The 20919-nt window shown below is 45.8% G+C and overlaps 1 protein-coding gene across 50 annotated transcripts in view; it reads left to right on the top strand.

Annotated features, from left to right (window-relative positions):
* The window catches only part of LOC118369943 (SH3 domain-containing kinase-binding protein 1-like), a 33824-nt gene extending 13846 nt beyond the window's left edge, over positions 1-19978 (top strand). Inside the window, exons 4-24 of one of the 50 annotated variants that reach the window (XM_052502473.1) lie at positions 478-584; positions 3586-3730; positions 4700-4752; positions 4850-4939; positions 7492-7561; positions 7721-7815; positions 14992-15093; positions 15199-15277; positions 15386-15547; positions 15824-16174; positions 16269-16376; positions 16538-16591; positions 16753-16995; positions 17306-17383; positions 17689-17827; positions 17949-18019; positions 18300-18409; positions 18495-18641; positions 18947-19173; positions 19296-19359; positions 19451-19978. In XM_052502473.1, coding sequence (XP_052358433.1) covers positions 478-584; positions 3586-3730; positions 4700-4752; positions 4850-4939; positions 7492-7561; positions 7721-7815; positions 14992-15093; positions 15199-15277; positions 15386-15547; positions 15824-16174; positions 16269-16376; positions 16538-16591; positions 16753-16995; positions 17306-17383; positions 17689-17827; positions 17949-18019; positions 18300-18409; positions 18495-18641; positions 18947-19173; positions 19296-19359; positions 19451-19489 — 2534 coding nt within the window. In that variant the 3' untranslated portion in view covers positions 19490-19978. Of the gene's footprint in view, positions 1-477; positions 585-3585; positions 3731-4699; positions 4753-4849; positions 4940-7491; positions 7562-7720; positions 7816-14991; positions 15094-15198; positions 15278-15385; positions 15548-15823; positions 16175-16268; positions 16512-16537; positions 16592-16752; positions 17384-17688; positions 17828-17948; positions 18020-18299; positions 18410-18494; positions 18642-18946; positions 19174-19295; positions 19360-19450 lie in introns of those variants that run through there. The other 49 variants (XM_052502467.1, XM_052502456.1, XM_052502445.1 and 46 more) reach the window with 49 other exon arrangements.
* Positions 19979-20919: the final 941 nt, after the last annotated feature.

Below are 20919 nucleotides of genomic sequence, written 5' to 3'. Positions count from 1 at the left end.
ACTGAGTTTAAATGTATTTGGCTAAGGTGTATGTAAACGTCCGACTTCAACGGTATACAGCACCAGTCAAGAGTTTGGACACACCTACTCATTCCAGGGTTTAAATGATTCCATATGTGTTATTTCATAGTGTTGATGTATTCACTATTATTCTACAATGTAGAAAATAGTAAAAATAAAGAAAAACCCTTGAATGAGCAGGTGTCCTAAAACTTTTGACCGGTAGTGTGTGTGTGTGTATATGTATATATAATGTTAGTATGTGTGCAGTGGGCAACAAATAATAATAATAAATAGTTAAATAATATACTAGTGTGTGTGTGTGTGTGTGTGTGTGTGTGTGTGTGTGTGTGTGTGTGTGTGTGTGTGTGTGTGTGTGTGTGTGTGTGTGTGTGTGTGTGTGTGTGTGTGTGTGTGTGTGTGTGTGTGTGTGTGTGTGTGTGTGTGTGTGTGTGTGTGTGTGTGTGTTTTTTCCAGGAGATCAGACCCACCAGAGGAGGTGTAAGGCTTCCTTCAGCTATGTTCCCCAGAACGAGGATGAGTTAGAGCTGAAGATAGGAGATGTCATCCACATACTGGGGGAGGTGAGAGGGGAGGCTGACATACTGGGGGAGGTGAGAGGGGAGGCTGACATACTGTGAGAGGGAGGCTGACATACTGGGGGAGGTGAGAGGGGAGGCTGACATACTGGGGAGGTGAGAGGGGAGGCTGACATACTGGGGGAGGTGGGAGGGGAGGATGACATACTGGGGGAGGTGAGAGGGGAGGCTGACATACTGGGGGAGGTGAGAGGGGAGGCTGACATACTGGGGGAGGTGAGAGGGAGGCTGACATACTGGGGGAGGTGAGAGGGAGGCTGACATACTGGGGGAGAGGGGAGGCTGACATACTGGGGGAGGTGAGAGGGGAGGCTGACATACTGGGGAGGTGAGAGGGGAGGCTGACATACTGGGGGAGGTGAGAGGGGAGGCTGACATACTGGGGGAGGTGAGAGGGGAGGCTGACATACTGGGGGAGGTGAGAGGGAGGCTGACATACTGGGGAGGGGAAAGGGGAGGCTGACATACTGGGGAGGCTGACATACTGGGGAGGTGAGAGGGAGGCTGACATACTGGGGGAGGTGAGAGGGGGGAGGCTGACATACTGGGGGAGGTGAGAGGGAGGCTGACATACTGGGGAGGTGAGAGGGGAGGCTGACATACTGGGGAGGTGAGAGGGGAGGCTGACATACTGGGGAGGTGAGAGGGAGGCTGACATACTGGGGGAGGTGAGAGGGGAGGCTGACATACTGGGGGAGGGGAGAGGGGAGGCTGACATACTGGGGGAGGTGAGAGGGGAGGCTGACATACTGGGGGAGGTGAGAGGGGAGGCTGACATACTGGGGGAGGTGAGAGGGGAGGCTGACATACTGGGGGAGGTGAGAGGGGAGGCTGACATACTGGGGGAGGTGAGAGGGGAGGCTGACATACTGGGGGAGGGGAAAGGGGAGGCTGACATACTGGGGGAGGCTGACATACTGGGGGAGGTGAGAGGGGAGGCTGACATACTGGGGGAGGTGAGAGGGGAGGCTGACATACTGGGGGAGGTGAGAGGGGAGGCTGACATACTGGGGAGGTGAGAGGGGAGGCTAACATACTGGGGGAGGTGAGAGGGGAGGCTGACATACTGGGGGAGGTGAGAGGGGAGGCTGACATACTGGTGGAGGTGTGAGGGGAGGCTGACATACTGGGTGAGGTGAGAGGGGAGGCTGACATACTGGGTGAGGTGAGAGGGGAGGCTGACATACTGGGGGAGGTGTGAGGGGAGGCTGACATACTGGGGGAGGTGAGAGGGGAGGCTGACATACTGGGGGAGGTGAGAGGGGAGGCTGACATACTGGTGGAGGTGTGAGGGGAGGCTGACATACTGGGTGAGGTGAGAGGGGAGGCTGACATACTGGGGGAGGTGTGAGGGGAGGCTGACATACTGGGGGAGGTGTGAGGGGAGGCTGACATACTGGGGGAGGTGAGAGGGGAGGCTGACATACTGGGGGAGGTGAGAGGGGAGGCTGACATACTGGGGGAGGTGAGAGGGGAGGCTGACATACTGGGGGAGGTGAGAGGGGAGGCTGACATACTGGTGGAGGGGAGAGGGAGGCTGACATACTGGGGGAGGGGAGAGGGGAGGCTGACATACTGGGGAGGTGTGAGGGGAGGCTGACATACTGGGGAGGGGAGAGGGAGGCTGACATACTGGGGGAAGGGAGAGGGGAGGATGACATACTGGGGAGGTGAGAGGGGAGGCTGACATACTGGGGGAGGTGAGAGGGGAGGCTGACATACTGGGGGAGGGGAGAGCGGAGGCTGACATACTGGGGGAGGTGAGAGGGGAGGCTGACATACTGGGGGAGGTGAGAGGGGAGGCTGACATACTGGGGGAGGGGAGAGGGGAGGCTGACATACAGGGGGAGGGGAGAGGGGAGGCTGGCATACTGGGGGAGGTGAGAGGGGAGGCTGACATACTGGGGGAGGTGAGAGGGGAGGCTGACATACTGGGGGAGGGGAGAGGGGAGGCTGACATACTGGGGGAGGTGTGAGGGGAGGCTGACATACTGGGGGAGGGGAGAGGGGAGGCTGACATACTGGGGGAAGGGAGAGGGGAGGATGACATACTGGGGGAGGTGAGAGGGGAGGCTGACATACTGGGGGAGGTGAGAGGGGAGGCTGACATACTGGGGGAGGGGAGAGCGGAGGCTGACATACTGGGGGAGGTGAGAGGGGAGGCTGACATACTGGGGGAGGTGAGAGGGGAGGCTGACATACTGGGGGAGGGGAGAGGGGAGGCTGACATACAGGGGGAGGGGAGAGGGGAGGCTGGCATACTGGGGGAGGTGAGAGGGGAGGCTGACATACTGGGGGAGGGGAGAGGGGAGGCTGACATACTGGGGGAGGGAGAGGGGAGGCTGACATACTGGGGGACGGGAGAGGGGAGGCTGACATACTGGGGGAGGTGAGAGGGGAGGCTGACATACTGGGGGAGGGGAGAGGGGAGGATGACATACTGGGGGAGGTGAGAGGGGAGGCTGACATATTGGGGGAGGTGAGAGGGGAGGCTGACATATTGGGGGAGGTGAGAGGGGAGGCTCACTGTGTGTTTGGGTGTGTGTCGTTTTCAACTTTTTCTTTACTGTAGTAACTTCCCCCTCTGGTGTCCACATGACAGATCTGTTAAACCACATTATAATACTGTAGTGACCCTGTGTTCACAGTCATGTATATTAGCTTCTCCACGGGAGCTAGCTGTCTTACACCATGGAGAACATGCAGGTCTCCCGACCAGAACCTTGTGCTTTCAATTTTCATCTTCAGACAACTTCACTCTCCCTTCCTGTTTCATTGCAATATTGACTTGTGTGTTCAGGTGGAGGAGGGCTGGTGGGAGGGCAGTCTGAACGGTATAACAGGGATGTTTCATGTGTTCAGGTGGAGGAGGGCTGGTGGGAGGGCAGTCTGAACGTTATGACAGGGATGTTTCATGTGTTCAGGTGGAGGAGGGCTGGTGGGAGGGCAGTCTGAACGGTATGACAGGGATGTTTCATGTGTTCAGGTGGAGGAGGGCTGGTGGCAGGGCAGTCTGAACGGTAAGACAGGGATGTTTCCCTCCAACTTCACCAGAGAGCTGGAGGACACGGCCCCTTCACTAGACACATCCACTAGGTCATCACAAGAGGAGCTACGCAGCAACAAGACCAGTGAGTCACGCACTCATCACAGCCATGCACATGCACAAACCATCACAAGCTAGGTTTTCATCCAATTGGTGATAGATTTTCATGCGAATATTCTAAAATCTGCATAAAGTAAATATGCGCATTTTCCCACCAGTGGTGTGCTTCCACCAAAGAGACATGTTACGGATAAAAATCAGTGCGTGATGAGGTAGTGCACAAAAAGTCATTTTTGCCTTATATTTTCACATACCGCATAAAAATTCTTAAATTCAATGTGTTTCTATCGCCTTTTCAACTCTACTCCAGCCAACAGCTCGCAGATACAGTGCGGGTAGGCTGTGAGGATTGTCTAGTCTACATGATGAGATGATTATGGATTTCTATTTGTCAAATGGCAGTCAAGCATCAATCATGTCACCAGAATAAGACCCTCAAGCTCATTACCGTGCACTTTCACCACCCTGTGAAATTCATCGTAACATATTTCATCTGTAGTCTAATAAACTGCATGGTTTCCCGACGAGTGGGAGTGGGAGTGGGAGGACCACACAACATGTCATCCATCGCAGGGCTCCAAGCTGACTTCTATATGATGGTTGTTATATCAATGCGTATAAAAAGGTTTCCACCGTCATGTCTGGTATAATCCATTTTACCACCTTGTCTAGTGGATTTAGTTTTGTTGACATTTGGAAAGTTTTCCGTCAGGCCTGTCGTGACATATTTGTATCCAACGTGTACTTTTACACACATAAAAAGGTTGGACGGAAACCTGGTTACTGAACAAATGTTTTTTATATGCATGAAATGGCAGATCAATATTCATATGATGTAACACAATTAAATAACATTGGTACATGATTCTGCTGAACTCAACATTGTGTGTGTGTGTGTGTGTGTGTGTGTGTGTGTGTGTGTGTGTGTGTGTGTGTGTGTGTGTGTGTGTGTGTGTGTGTGTGTGTGTGTGTGTGTGTGTGTGTGTGTGCGTAGGTAAAGACAGTCCAGGCAGCGAGAGTGACGGAGGAGAGATTCAACCCAAGAAGGTGTGTGTAGTTTAATAACAGTTTCATGATAAGTGTAATGTGTTAGAACAGTATTGTCATGGTAACTAACTATAGTGCTGGTAACATGTGACTCCAGGTTCGAGGGTTTGGGTTCGGTGACATCTTTAAAGACCAGCCCATCAGACTGAGACCTGCATCTGGAGACATGGACACAGAGGGAGAGAAGGTGATACACACAAACTTAAAGGGATAGTTCAGGCAGAATCTATATTTGGGTGGAATAACTCTTACCCTTATAGATGTAGGATTTTAATTTCAGCTAGTTTGCTAAAGCAGGAAAATAATTATTCAGCAGCAGGAAATGTGAATTATTATATGGATTATAATTAATGGACATTTTTCTTTAGGGTAAATCATGTCTGACATTTTTAAAGGGAAAATCACAAACGTTTGGAAGCCTTTTTAACCCTGAAATACACTACAAAATAATTCCCCAAACTCGGTCCTTGGAACCACAACGGTGTACATTTAGTTTTTCCCACTATCAAGCTTTGACCGTTTGAATCAGCTGTGTAGTGTTGGGGCAAAAACCAAAACGTGTACCCCTTGGGGTCCCAAGGACCGAGTTTGGGAAACGACAAGTTAAGAGCCTACATCTGTATACGATGTCAGTGTTTACGTGTAAATGGGAGGAAGGAAGTCCATTCCAGGCTCCTCCTCTTCCTGTCTTTCAGTTTCAGGAAGTACCTCATATTCTATCACACACACCGTTCAATGATGAAGGCATGTGAGAGCGCTCTACAGGGAGTAATGGAGGGAGAGGCTGTAGAGGTTTTTACCTACCTGTACACACACACACAGACACACACACTGAGTCACTGTGGCTGGCAGAGCTGATATAGCAGGGCTGATATAGCATGGCTGATGTAGCATGGCTGATGTAGCAGGGCTGTGTCTAGAACCACAGGACTAGGGTAAGACAAGCCTGCATCTCTCCTTTTCTCTCTCTCTCTTCACTTGGTTCTCTCTCTCTCTTCACTTTGTTCTCTCTCTCTCTCTCTTCACTTTGTTCTCTCTCTCTCTTCACTTTGTTCTCTCTCTCTCTCCACTTTGTTCTCCCTCTTCACTTTGTTCTCTCTCTCTCTCTCTCTCTCTCTCTCTCTCTCTCTCTCTCTCTCTCTCTCTCTCTCTCTTTCACTTTGTTCTCTCTCTCTCTTCACTTTGTTCTCTCTCTCTCTTCACTTTGTTCTCTCTCTCTCTCTTCACTTTGTTCTCTCTCTCTCTCTCTTCACTTTGTTCTCTCTCTCTCTCTTCACTTTGTTCTCTCTCTCTCCACTTCGTTCTCTCTCTCCACTTCGTTCTCTGTCTCTTCACTTCGTTCTCTCTCTCTTCACTTTGTTCTCTCTCTCTCTCTCTTCACTTTGTTCTCTCTCTCCACTTCGTTCTCTCTCTCTCCACTTCGTTCTCTCTCTCTCCACTTCGTTCTCTCTCTCTTCACTTCGTTCTCTCTCTCTTCACTTTTCTCTCTCTCTTCACTTTGTTCTCTCTCTCTTCACTTTGTTCTCTCTCTCTTCACTTTGTTCTCTCTCTCTTCACTTTGTTCTCTCTCTCTCCCACTTCGTTCTCTCTCTCTCCACTTCGTTCTCTCTCTCTTCACTTCGTTCTCTCTCTCTTCACTTTTCTCTCTCTCTCTCCACTTCGTTCTCTCTCTCTTCACTTTGTTCTCTCTCTCTCTTCACTTTGTTCTCTCTCTCTCTCTCTTCACTTTGTTCTCTCTCTCTCCACTTCGTTCTCTCTCTCTCCACTTCGTTCTCTCTCTCTTCACTTCGTTCTCTCTCTCTTCACTTCGTTCTCTCTCTCTTCACTTCGTTCTCTCTCTCTTCACTTTTCTCTCTCTCTCTTCACTTTGTTCTCTCTCTCTTCACTTCGTTCTCTCTCTCTTCACTTTTCTCTCTCTCTCTTCACTTCGTTCTCTCTCTCTTCACTTCGTTCTCTCTCCCTTCACTTTGCTCTCTCTCTCTCTCTTGCTCTCTCGCTATTCACTTTGCTTTCTCGCTCTCTCTTCACTTTGTTCTCTCTCTCTCTCCCTCGCTCTCTCTCTCGCTCACTCTCTTTCCCTCTCTCTCTTCACTTTGTTCTCTCTCCTTTTCTCTCTCCACTTTGTTCTCTCTCTCTATTTCTGTCTCTCTTTCTCTCTTCACTTTGTTCTCTCTCCTTTTCTCTTGTCACACTCTCTCTGTATTACAATGGAGTCTGATTTATAACGGGACTGTGTGGATGATGGCAGGGTCATGTTTGGTTTAGGGTATGTCTTGTGTAGTGTTTGTTGTGTATGAGTATATTGATCAGTGCCAGCTTGTGTATGCATGTGGTAATCCATTTTTGTGTGTGTGTGTGTGTGTGAGAGAGAGAGTTTGGGTACGTGTCAGGCTGTGTGTGCGTTTGCTTTTGTGTGTACGATATTTTGCAGAGAGAGGGAGGAAGTTGTGGAGGGAGGGAGGGAGTGGATTTGGGATGTTCTTCTGAGTGTGAAACAGAGAAGTGTGTGTGCTTGAAACAGACTGGGCTCTGTGCGTGTGTGTGTGTGTGTGTGTGTGTGTGTGTGTGTGTGTGTGTGTGTGTGTGTGTGTGTGTGTGTGTGTGTGTGTGTGTGTGTGTGTGTGGTGTGTGTGTGTGTGTGTGTGTGTGTGTGACAGACAGAGCCCAGTCTGTCCGGAATTGATCGCAAATGGAGTATTCTAGGAATGTAGTTTCCTGTGTGTCCCTCTTCTCCCCTAGACACAGGTTAGGAAATCACCCTCTGTTTCCCTGGAAACCATGAAGGCAGAACCTGAACGCATGGTGAAAGGTGAGAGGGAGGGGCCTGGGTTCTTCTAGACAGTCTCTCACTTCCTGTTTCACACCTAGAATAAGATAAAGATTCACACCTGCTTAGTCTCTTGATTTACTTTAATATACCTGAGTTTTGGGATTCAACGTGAGTGTCTGTATTCTGATTGGTTCCCAGGCCGTGAGCTGTGTAAGGTCATCTTCCCGTACGACGCCCATAACGAAGATGAGCTGTCAATGAAAGAGGGAGAGATTGTCACCATAATCAACAGGGTGTGTGTGTCTAACCTCTGAGTGTCCATGCATGCGGTTGTGCATGTGTGTGTCAGGTTTGGGGTTAATTCCACAAATTCAATTCCATTTCAATTCCCTCTACCTGTAAATTCCAAATTTCATTTAATTCAAATTCTGGAGTAAATTCTTTATTTGAAGTGCATTAAATCCATTAACGGGGAGATAAATATTGAATTCCAATTCAAGTATCTCTTTCTACTCTTACCCGTATACGGGTTGAAAATGGCAGATTTTAATAAGCACCTAAGTTGGAGCACAGTGGCTATACAGTAACATGCTATACATGATGTCAGAGCTCTGGCTCTTCGGTTCACAGCGCTGTGTGGGTTTTGACTGACAGCCGTTTTGAACTTGATTACCGCACGCCAAGAAGTTGCTCCCATCCCTCCTGCTAACTGGGCAACTTTAGCACATTTTTGGTCTGAGGGAAATTATGTAAATAAAAAAGGACTATATATTTTGAAAGATGAGACGTTGAGGATTATAATAAATACGGCTTTGATGTCATACAAGCAAGTCAAACACCTGTGAGTCCTGAACAGGAGGAGTCTATACGGACCTGAATACACCTTTCTATACGCACCAAAGACTATTCCATCTCATATTGTATTGTATAACTTAGCTAGTCATGTTGGCAATAGAACAGACCTTCAAATGATGCCCACCTGACCCAGATTGCACCTACCCCAAATATATCCAGAACATTTTCAGATTTCTTTATCAGCAAATGCAGCAAAAAGTCCAGTAAATGTAAAATGATCACACAGTCAACAGTGTAATGTTTGGATTCAGTCTTGTCAGGTGAACTGTTGTGTCCTCACCTGGATGACCAGTTCCTGAAGGACATTGCAGAACGGCGTACAGTTCTGTATCCAATTTTCAAGGAAACTAGATTAAAAGGAAACGAGTAGCTTTCGTCGTCAATAAACTATATATTGATAACCTGTTGTTCAGAGACACAAAGACGACTCCATGGCTATTTTAAAAATTATAAAAGTTCTTATAGACCAAGAAAATAATGAAACACAATTCTAGCCCGGTTATGGATTGTAATAATACAATAACAAATATGGCTTTTCTATACATCTTCAAATGGAACTAATTGGAACACAAAAGCACTAATTGAACATGGTGAAGATAAAGGCTCAGTAAACAGAAGGCACAGTATGTGTGGATGGTGGAGTGTGTGTTTTTGTGTTATGTTTGGGAAAGTGTGGCGTTGAGTGAGAAAGGAAATGGTTGCATATCCCAGAACCAATGTATTTCTGTGAGCGGAGGTGTGAGGGAGCTTTCAATGTTGTTCAGATGATGGATATACTTTTATAATGAATTATACATCTTCTTTATTTATTTATGATCCTATATTGATGGAACGATCCACAACCCTATACCCTGGACACCCACCCGAATGACCCAGAGACTCAGGAGAAGTCCTAATGTAATGGTATGGTCCACAACCCTATACCCTGGACACCCACCCGAATGACCCAGAGACTCAGGAGAAGTTCTAATGGATTGTACATAATGGACACCCACCTGAATGACCCAGAGACTTTTCTAATGTGATGGAACGATCTTCAAATACCCTGGACACCCACCTGAATGACCCAGAACTCAAAAGTCACTAATGTGAACATGGTCCACAACCCTAACCCTGGACACCCACCTGAATGACCCAGAGACTCAGGCAAGTAATGTAATGGATGGTGGATGACCCTATACCCTGGACACCCACCTGTGTGACCCAGAGACTTGGAGAAGTGTGGTGATGGAACGATCCACAACCCCATACCCTGGACACCCACCTGAATGACCCAGAGACTCAGGAGAAGTCCTAATGTAATGGTATGGTCCACAACCCTATACCCTGGACACCCACCTGAATGACCCAGAGACTCAGGAGAAGTCCTAATGTGATGGAACGATCCACAACCCCATACCCTGGACACCCAGATGATGGAGAGACTTTTATAATGTAATGGTATACATCTTACCCTGGACACCCATTTGACCCAGAGACTCAGGAGAAGTCCTAATGTAATGGAACGATCCACAACCCCATACCCTGGACACCCACCTGAATGACCCAGAGACTCAGGAGAAGTCCTAATGTAATGGTATGGTCCACAACCCTATACCCTGGACACCCACCTGAATGACCCAGAGACTCAGGAGAAGTCCTAATGTGATGGAACGATCCACAACCCCATACCCTGGACACCCACCTGAATGACCCAGAGACTCAGGAGAAGTCCTAATGTAATGGTATGGTCCACAACCCTATACCCTGGACACCCACCTGAATGACCCAGAGACTCAGGAGAAGTCCTAATGTAATGGTATGGTCCACAACCCTATACCCTGGACACCCACCTGAATGACCCAGAGACTCAGGAGAAGTCCTAATGTAATGGTATGGTCCATGACCCTATACCCTGGACACCCACCTGAATGACCCAGAGACTCAGGAGAAGTCCCTAACTGTTTTATGGGCCTGCTGTAAACGGTCTGTATACAGCCAAAATGTGGTCAGAGACCGAGAGCAGCACTGCTCCCTAAAGATTCTGAGGCTGCTTGGCTGTGTTGGTCCTGCAAAGCCAAAGCCCCCTAAAGGGAGAGCATACTATACAAGGACATTCTCAAAGCTGCTAATGAGAACCTTGATGACCTTTTACCTAGCCGGTGGGGATTCCGGTGGGGTGCCCCCACCCAGGCAGTGGCAATGCTGGCAACACTAGCTGCAGTAACCCATGGGGAGGGGGTCACACTTGGACATTCAGAGAGGGGGTATATTATTATGGCCCTGGTGATACAAAATCAAAAGTCTGACTGCATGGAGATGCTTGCGAATTATGGTCAATACGGGGGACCGTGTTTCAGGGAAAGGGGTACATTTGACCTCCCATCATCTAGGATGTGACAATGGTTCATAAAATATCCCCATTTCTGCACAGTCTTCTCATGCAACTGTATATGCATTCGTAAATCAAGACCTTTCTTGAGTTGGGCTCTGGGATGGTGGAACTGTTGAGAATGTGAGCCTATGGTTGTGTGGGGGGAAAGGGTTGAGTGGGTGTGTATGAGTGTGTTTGTGGGGGTGTGTATGAGTGTGTGTGGGTGTGTATGAGTGTGTGTGTGGGGGTGTGTATGAGTGTGCATGATGTTAGGGACAATATAGGATGATTCACAATAATTGTTCGCGAATATAATAATTGCTTGTAATGATGTCATTTTGGTAATGGTGAGACTGGTGAGAGGTAATTCTTTGCATAAATTGCCTACATTACTACAAATATTAATAGCTAATTATGGAAAATAAGAAACAGGATTTAAAAAATATATATATTTTTTGATGGCTATATATAATACAAATCGAGGTGAGTGCGATGGAAATGCATTTGGCGGTTGATCTACTTCTGTTCTGTAAATGGCACTGTGGGGTCGGGGGTGGTCTGCCGGGCATTGGGATGACAACCCAACTCGGGATGGGGAGGGCTTTTAGTGGGGACCAATTGGAGGTTTACTTGGTAGCAATACAAATATCATGGTACAGCTATATAGACTATATATATATATATATATATATATATACTATCTATATACTATATAGACACTCAATCATCAAGTTACTTTTTATTGTACGTTTACAAACATATATTTTGATAAATAGAATTGAAAGTTGTCTCATTATGGTAAATGGTGAAATAAGTATAGCCAGTTACAATTGTAATGGCTTAGCAGATAATAAGAAAATACAGTATTTACCTGGCTAAAAGAGAAGGAATATAATATCTATTGTTTACAGGAAACTCATTCAACAATTCAAAAGGGGTGATGGTTTTAATTAACAGTAATTTTGATCCAAATATGCAAATAGTCCAAACAGATCCTCAAGGTAGATGGATGATTATAAATATGTTATTGGACAATAAACAGATATGGCTTATTAACCTATACGGTCCGAATAATGATGATCCAAGCTTCTTTGAAAATATAAGAATTTATCAACTCTACAAGCAACACTAGACTCTATTATTATGGTGGGAGATTTTAATACGGTTTTAAATACCTCTATGGACCGTAAAGGAAATCGCACTACAAACTGTCACCCTCAGGCACTTAAGGAAATCGTGAATGTCATGGATATATTGGAATTAGTGGATATATGGAGACTTAAATACCCTGACCTAGTGACATATACATGGAGGAGACTTAAATACCCTGACCTAGTGACATATACATGGAGGAGACTTAAATACCCTGACCTAGTGACATATACATGGAGGAGACTTAAATAACCTGACCTAGTGACATATACATGGAGGAGACTTAAATAACCTAAATCTAATCTAATCTAAATCTAATCAAAGCCTACTGGATGATACATTGTTTAGAACTAGGACAGAAGAATTTATAACTGACTTTTTCAGACATAACATCGGTACAGCAGATCCCCTTATTGAATGAGACACTTTTAAATGTGCCTTTAGAGGCCATGCAATTCAGTACTCATCTATAAAACAATAGCAATATAGATCAAGAGTCCATATTAACAAAGAAAATTTAAGAACTAACAATACAGTTAGATAGCAATAAAAACTGTACCATAGAGTCACAGAATAAGTTAGAGGAAAAACAAAAAGAAATGGAGGAACTTATTCAAGAAATATCCCGTGTAATATTATAAATATTATAAAAAATTAAGCGAACTGGATGGAAAAATGCACCAAATTCTTTTTCAATCTTCAATATAGAAATGCTACCAACATTTTTTTTATTGAAACTTGTTACAACTTACATGCATGATTCACCAAATGATATTAATAATTAATAATGTAAAATGAACATCTGTACAGAAAGACTCATGTGAAGGCCAAATTACAGAGGAAAACTTCTTGGTGCAATTAAAGCCTTTAAGGCTGGGAAAACTCCAGGGCTGGATGGCATACCAGTAGAAGTACCGTAAAAAATATATATATTCAGAGGACCATTATTAGCATGTTTTAATCACTATTATATAAATGGTAGATTATCAGACACGCAACAAGAATGTTTAAAATCATTATTACTGAAACAGGACCCAAGTAGTATATGTAAAGATCCAGTCCATTTAAAAAAAGTGGAGGCCTCTTACACTTCAGTGTTGTACATTTACATTTTTTTTTTACATTTAAGTCATTTAGCAGACGCTCTTATCCAGAGCGACTTACAAATTGGATGTGTGATGCGAAAATCAATTTGAGGTTCAATTTGTTTGTGAAGCATCACAGCACAGTTGAAAAATATATGGCAAATAGAAATCCTAAATGGATGGTGATAAGAGATAGATGGGAGGGGTTGAATGGAGCTGAAGGGTGGGACTAATAACAAGATAACCAATGTAAAACATATGGGGTCTGTAGAATGTATATAGGTTCATACATTTTGTGAAATAGCACAGTTACAAATAGAAATCAAACTGGACGGACATCAGAAAAAGAGGAAGGACTAAAAACAAACAAAATATAACTACTGTAAAATAGATAGTTGTAAAATATGTACAAACCGAATGTAGAAGCCTAAGTGTTATTGTTTATTAGTTTACTCCAATTGGGGGAAGGGTGGTGGGGTTTGCGGGGAATAATAAAGGTATATTCTAAAAAAAAGTATGTATATCTATATAGGTATGAATATGTATGCATATGTGTATATAAATGGACATATATATTTACCCCCAAAATATATGGGGGATCGGGAATGATGCAGACAATTACATTGATGGAAACCACAATCTTTCCGCAATATTAAGCTGATCCTCCCCTAAAATGAAAAAATAAATCATAATAATAATAATCCCATAATATCCAAACTGTTCCCTTTCAATTGCCGCCATGGTTATGCATATGCTTTTCATATTTCTTCTGTAAGAAACATTTCAATTTAGGCCTATCCATATAGGGCAATTCCCATTCAATTCCAAAGATGAAATGCTTTTACAATTCCAATTAAATTCAAACAGTCCAATTACAATTCCATAACTGGAAGATTGTTTTGTATTCAACATAAATGCTCCCCTTCATGAGTGAATTCAAAAATGTAATTGCAATTTCAAATGACATTTTAATTGACCCCAACCCCGGTGTGTATTGTGCTTGGGTTGTATCCAGACTGTCCTTCTCTCACGTTGGAATTGACTGTATTACCAGTTTGGTACACGAGGGGGCGCCAAAATACCCATTGGGCATCTTTTACCAGAATGCTAACAAAGTTAGCACAACTAAAGGTGAATTTCCATGGAGGCTGCTAGCTAAATATGCTAACGAGCGCAAATGAAAATAAACTAAAAAGATAAAATGCATAAGAAATATATTGCTGCGTTTGGTAAACGCAGATCTAACTTGCTTCTTATTGTAATTTCTAATTTTGCTTCAGTTGCGCTTCTCCACTCGGATGAGAATTCACGAACTGGCATTCTATCAGCAGACAGCGCTGTGACTGATGTGGAACTACTTTTCTCTGGTACTTTTCTTGGTGTAGCCAGCCTATTTTTTTCCGGTAAAATACAAGATTAACTTTAAGCGAAACATTAGGAAATGTAGCTGGTTACATTCTTTATATGATAAACATTAGAAATATGATGGCCATACATAATTTTTTTGCAAAGAAATACCTTGCTTTTTCACTAAACTCATTTACTTGTGTGGCTGCCAGCCAATTAGCGTCGCTCTTCTGTAGTCATCACATTCTGCCGAATGTGGTGCACTGATGTATTTTCTGTGAAGGGAAACTATAGCTGCATGTCCCTGATCACTCTATTGTAGCAACAAAAAAAACACTGTTGACTTTCAATATAAAACATGACCCCTGTCAATACACAGCTGGACTCACAAACACATGACTGGCTCAACAGTTGTGGGGAACTACGTTAAGCTTCCTAATCTAAGATAATGTGACAGGTGAAATGAAGAATGTGATCTGCTTTATCTCCTAATGTATTGCACAAGTTGACTGCAGGTATTTACTTAAAGTAGCTACAAATATTCACATTATTGAAATAGTTTCAACGGTATTGAAAAGCCATCCCATGGCTAAAAAATACCCCGGTATAGAGTTTATACGGTATACCGCCCAAGCCTAGTGTGTTTAACCTGTGTATGTGGATTCTGTGTGTTGTAGGACTGTGCTGACACGGGGTGGTGGATGGGGGAGATAGGGGGGAGAAAGGGAGTCTTCCCTGATAACTTTGTCAAACTGTTGATTCCTGATGTAGAGAAAGAGGTAAGACGCGCAAATATAATTTGATTTGTACTGTTATTATGGTGTTCAATTAATGACATTACATAAGAGCAAAATCACTTAGTGTTTCTTTGTGTGCGTTTGCAGAGACCAAAGAAGCCGCCTCCCCCCAGCATCCCTTCGGGTAAACACACCACAGGTATACCTCCATCTCCTCTCTCCACAGGTAATCCTCCATCTCCTCTCTCCACAGGTAATCCCCCATCTCCTCTCTCCACGGGTAATCCTCCATCTCCTCTCTCCACAGGTAATCCTCCATCTCCTCTCTCCACAGGTAATCCCCCATCTCCTCTCTCCACAGGTAATCCTCCATCTCCTCTCTCCACAGGTAATCCTCCATCTCCTCTCTCCACAGGTAATCCCCCATCTCCTCTCTCCACAGGTAATCCTCCATCTCCTCTCTCCACAGGTAATCCCCCATCTCCTCTCTCCACAGGTAATCCCCCATCTCCTCTCAACACAGGTAATCCTCCATCTCCTCTCTCCACAGGTAATCCCCCATTTCCTCTCTCCACAGGTAATCCTCCATCTCCTCTCTCCACAGGTAATCCTCCATCTCCTCTCTCCACAGGTAATCCTCCTCTCTCCATCTCTCCTCTCTCCACAGGTAATCCCCATCTCCTCTCTCCACAGGTAATCCCCCATCTCCTCTCTCCACAGGTAATCCCCATCTCCTCTCTCCACAGGTAATCCCCATCTCCTCTCTCCACAGGTAATCCCCCATCTCCTCTCTCCACAGGTAATCCTCCATCTCCTCTCTCCACAGGTAATCCCCCATCTCCTCTCTCCACAGGTAATCCCCCATCTCCTCTCAACACAGGTAATCCTCCATCTCCTCTCTCCACAGGTAATCCCCCATCTCCTCTCTCCACAGGTAATCCTCCATCTCCTCTCTCCACAGGTAATCCTCCATCTCCTCTCTCCACAGGTAATCCCCCATCTCCTCTCTCCACAGGTAATCCTCCATCTCCTCTCTCCACAGGTAATCCCCCATCTCCTCTCTCCACAGGTAATCCTCCATCTCCTCTCTCCACAGGTAATCCTCCATCTCCTCTCTCCACAGGTAATCCCCCATCTCCTCTATCCACAGGTAATCCCCCATCTCCTCTCTCCATCTCCCTCTCCACAGGGTAATCCTCCATCTCCTCTCTCCACAGGTAATCCCCCATCTCCTCTCTCCACAGGTAATCCTCCATCTCCTCTCTCCACAGGTAATCCCCCATCTCCTCTCTCCACAGGTAATCCCCCATCTCCTCTCTCCACAGGTAATCCTCCATCTCCTCTCTCCACAGGTAATCCCCCATCTCCTCTCTCCACAGGTAATCCCCCATCTCCTCTCTCCACAGGTAATCCTCCATCTCCTCTCTCCACAGGTAATCCCCCATCTCCTCTCTCCACAGGTAATCCCCATCTCCTCTCTCCACAGGTAATCCCCCATCTCCTCTCTCCACAGGTAATCCCCCATCTCCTCTCTCCACAGGTAATCCCCCACCTCCTCTCTCCACAGGTAATCCCCCACCTCCTCTCTCCACAGGTAATCCCCATCTCCTCTCTCCACAGGTAATCCTCCATCTCCTCTCTCCACAGGCAATCCTCCATCTCCTCTCTCCACAGGTAATCCCCGATCTCCTCTCTCCACAGGTAATCCTCCATCTCCTCTCTCCACAGGTAATCCCCCATCTCCTCTCTCCACAGGTAATCCCCCATCTCCTCTCTCCACAGGTAATCCCCCATCTCCTCTCTCCACAGGTAATCCCCCATCTCCTCTCTCCACAGGTAATCCCCCATCTCCTCTCTCCACAGGTAATCCCCCATCTCCTCTCTCCACAGGTAATCCCCCATCTCCTCTCTCCACAGGTAATCCTCCATCTCCTCTCTCCACAGGTAATCCTCCATCTCCTCTCTCCACAGGTAATCCCCCATCTCCTCTCTCCACAGGTAATCCCCCATCGCCACTGATACCGTTTTGTGCGTGTCTCAATCATCTCTCTATCTCCGTCTCTGCTCTTCTCTGTTTTGTGTTAGTGTGTGTAAGGGAGAGAGATAGAAACTAGGAGCAATGGTGGTAATTAAACAGGCATATAACCAAATGGTGATAATTAAACAGGGAGAGAACCAAAGATAGAGATATCTATAGGGAAGAGTGTCAATAATGTCACCCTCAGTTGACCGCTGACCCCTATGTGACCTGTAGATAAAAGGTCAGAGGTCAGGAAGGTACCCCCGGAGCGCCCAGAGCACATGCCTCACAGACCAGCTGACGACAACAAAGGTACTACAGTACTACTACAGTAATACTATAAAAAAGCTACTAACTCTGCCTCACAGATCTGATGACAACAGAGGTACTACTACTACCATTACTATACTACATTATTCCACAATCATCTACAATGCCTGCTTCGGCTTGCTGCAGCCTGACTACTCCCCTATATGGCCCTATTCAGCCTGCCTACCTTAACTCTCTTCACCTCTTCAGCTGGCTCACACCTCACCTCTACACTGTGTGTGTGCGCGCGCGCATGTGACTATCCACTTATCCTGTCCGTATATGTGTTTGTGTGTGTTTGTGTGTAGGTGAGGAGGTGAAGGTTGGAGAGATCCCTAAGCCTGCCCTTCCGTCCATCCCTCCAAAAAAGCCCCACCCACCAAAGACAAGCTCCTCCCACCTCCCTTCCCGAGGCCCAGACAGACCTGAGAGACCTCCTTCTGTACCGTCAGTACACACACACATACGCACACACACACACACACACACATACGCACACACACACACATACGCACACACACACACACACACACACACACTAAAGTTGTCAACTGGTCTGCCTGTTCAGGTGTGAGAGCCCTAAGTCTGAGGGTGGGGCTGTGACTCCAGATCCTGCCTCTGACATGTCAAAAGACATTGGTGAGTTTGACTGAGAGGACAAGGGGCAGACCTGGGGCAGTTTGACAGTTATGCGACAGGACACTACTCCAATCAGAGAAGGGAGTTGACTGACTTAAGAGACAGAGAGGTTTGAATATGAATGAAGATCCGCAGTTCTCTCTCTCTCTCTGTCCATATGTGAGGAATTAGCTGCCCTAGCCTTCATATTGTTCAGGGAACTGTGTGTTTGTTTGTGCGTGTTCTCTGGTAAGATGTTATGTGTTACTGTGGATTAACAATATAATGTGTGTGTGTGTAGATCTGGTTTATTTGGACTCGCTGTTCTTGTCTAGAGAGAAACTAAGCCATCCCACCGCAATGCGACCAAGAGTCCTCATCCGCAGACCACGCTCCTTGATCATCAGCACAGTAAGTGTACGCACGCACACACACACGCACACATTATTTTCTTTAACATGTCTGGGTGACACCTCTCTCCTCTTTTCTCTCGCAGTCTTCTCTGTCCAGTATTGACCTGCTGGACTCTCCTGCGGTAGAGGAGCAGAGAAGGGGGAAGGACAGAGAAAAGGAGGAGCTGCAGGACTCCTTGTGTCCTAGAACAGTAGATGTCTCTCAGAGGAAAGCACTTCCCACCATCAATGTAAGAATTTGTTGAATTGAAATGTGTTTAATTACATTTTAGCAGTCAATCAGAGTATATTGTGTGTAGTATATTGTGTGTGTTTGTGTATTCCCGGACCATCAAGTTGGCTTGCGAAAAATAAAAAGGATTTCTGGTTTATTAATTAACCTAGACCTGTGTATGAGTTGCTGGTTGAAACAATAGAATCAATCCATGCCCATTTCAAGCATATCTTCCTAAAAAGTTCCTTAAAAGTTATTTCCAAACATTTAAGTAAGTTAGCTGGCTAACTCATCAATCCTGATTTGTGACATACCCCACAGGTACCTGACAGTAAGGGTGTGCTGCCACCCAAGCCTGCTGTCCTTCACCCACCGTCAACACAAGGCATAGCCCTCCGCCCTATAAGCCCCTCCCCTTCATACGCAAAACCCACCTCTTCATGTATAAGCCCCTCCCCTGAGCCCAGGCCGACACCCACCCTGGAGGAGCTAAGGGGACAACTGAGAGAGCTGAGAGCCTCTGTAGAACTGCTGAAGAGCCAACACAGGTGTGTGTGTGTGTGTGTGTGTGTTTGTTTGTTTGTTTGTTTGTTTGTTTGTTTGTTTGTTTGTTTGTTTAATTGTTTGTTTGTTTGTTTAATAGTGTGAGTGACTGGTGTCTTTATCCCAGGCAGGAGATGAAGCAGTTGTCCAGTGACCTGGACGAGGAGAAGAGGTCCCGCCTTACTATGCAGGTGAACACATCTAGTGCTGAACAACATTCATTTACCGCTGCTACATTTGTCATCTTAGCTATACATTACATTTGGTGTTTGTCTTTTTCAGATGGAGGTGGAGAAGATTAAGAGGAGTTTATTTAAATGACTTTGCACCCTCCCCGGGGCATATTGATGACGTCACCTCACGCTGGAGCCAGAGTGTGACATCATCCTGGGGCAGAGTTCAGACGAACTAGTTTGTGCCAGAAATCAATATCAATGACAGACGATTCCAATCCCCTCTTGTCTGTTTGTGTTGAAAAGGCTTGTTTATTTTTTTGGTTTCCTGCTGTCTGATTGGAGTGTTCTGGATCAAGGGCGTAGCCTCACTAGTACTCTGTCTGACACCCCGCTACTCAAAATACCTGGAACACTTTCACCTGCTGTTAGTGTGTGTGTGAGCATACAAGGTTTCTATGGCAACCCCGCACTGTGGCCTTCCTTCCTGTTTTAGATGTCTTTCTTTCTGATGACATAAAGACAGTTTCTGGACTTCATATATCCAGGAAAGTGAAACAGACTTTTATATTCCAGTGTTCTAAAGATGAAGATTATGGATGTGTGCCGATTTTAATCAAATAAAAAGTTATTCTGTCCCAGACTACCTTACCTACCCAAACATACACACACATTTTATTTTACCTTTAATTAACTGGGCAAGTCATTTAAGAACAAATTCTTATTTTCATTGATGGCTTAGGAACAGTGGGTTAACTGCCTTGTTCAGGGGTAGAACGACTGGTTTTTACCTTGTCGGCTCGGGAATTCGATCTTGCGACCTTTCGGTTACTAGTCCAACGCTCTAACCACTACCTGCCACCCCACGTGTGCATTGTTTGTGTGTGTCAGTGCCCCTCCACTGCTGTTTATTCTGTTGATTCAGGTAATTAGTCTGGTTGAACATCAGAGCGCTGGACACACATACACACACACACATTCCTCAACACACATGCAGGCTGCTGTTTTCTTGCTTGTATAAACTGCTGTGTGTGTTGTAGACAAGTGGGTTACCATCTCTGTCTCATCAGGTAGTGTGTGCATGTTGTTTTGATTAAAGACACAGATCGCATGTGACAGTTCAAGAATGTCCTCAGGCGTGGGACATAACTCAGCTTGGCTGTCTGGGGGTGTCAGATCAGAGGACAGACAGTTGATTATATATGGCTCTGAAGGAGATGAGTGCCGGTTTACGATCCCATTACCAATTGTGCTATTGTGTATGTTTTTTTCACGTTATTTGTTACTTATTTTGTACATAATGTTTCTGCCACCGTGTCTTATGACCGAAAAGAGCTTCTTGATATCAGGGCAGCGATTACTCACCCCGTACTGGAGGTATTCCTCTTCAACGAGTCGGACCGGGAAGGATTTACTTCGGACGCCCGACAGGGCCCTCATCCCCGTCATTCGCAGGAGGAAAAGACTGAGATATCGTGGACGATGGTCCTGGTGCCTTGTAAGGATCCGTCGCAGAGAGGGTCATCTACCTTTACCATCGGTCCCATTTAGCCAACGTACAATCAATCGATAATAAAA

This window comes from Oncorhynchus keta, chromosome 4 (genome assembly GCF_023373465.1).
Source record: "Oncorhynchus keta strain PuntledgeMale-10-30-2019 chromosome 4, Oket_V2, whole genome shotgun sequence".
In the NCBI taxonomy this organism is placed as follows: Eukaryota; Metazoa; Chordata; class Actinopteri; order Salmoniformes; family Salmonidae; genus Oncorhynchus; species Oncorhynchus keta.
This window is presented reverse-complemented; position numbering and strand designations above follow the sequence as displayed.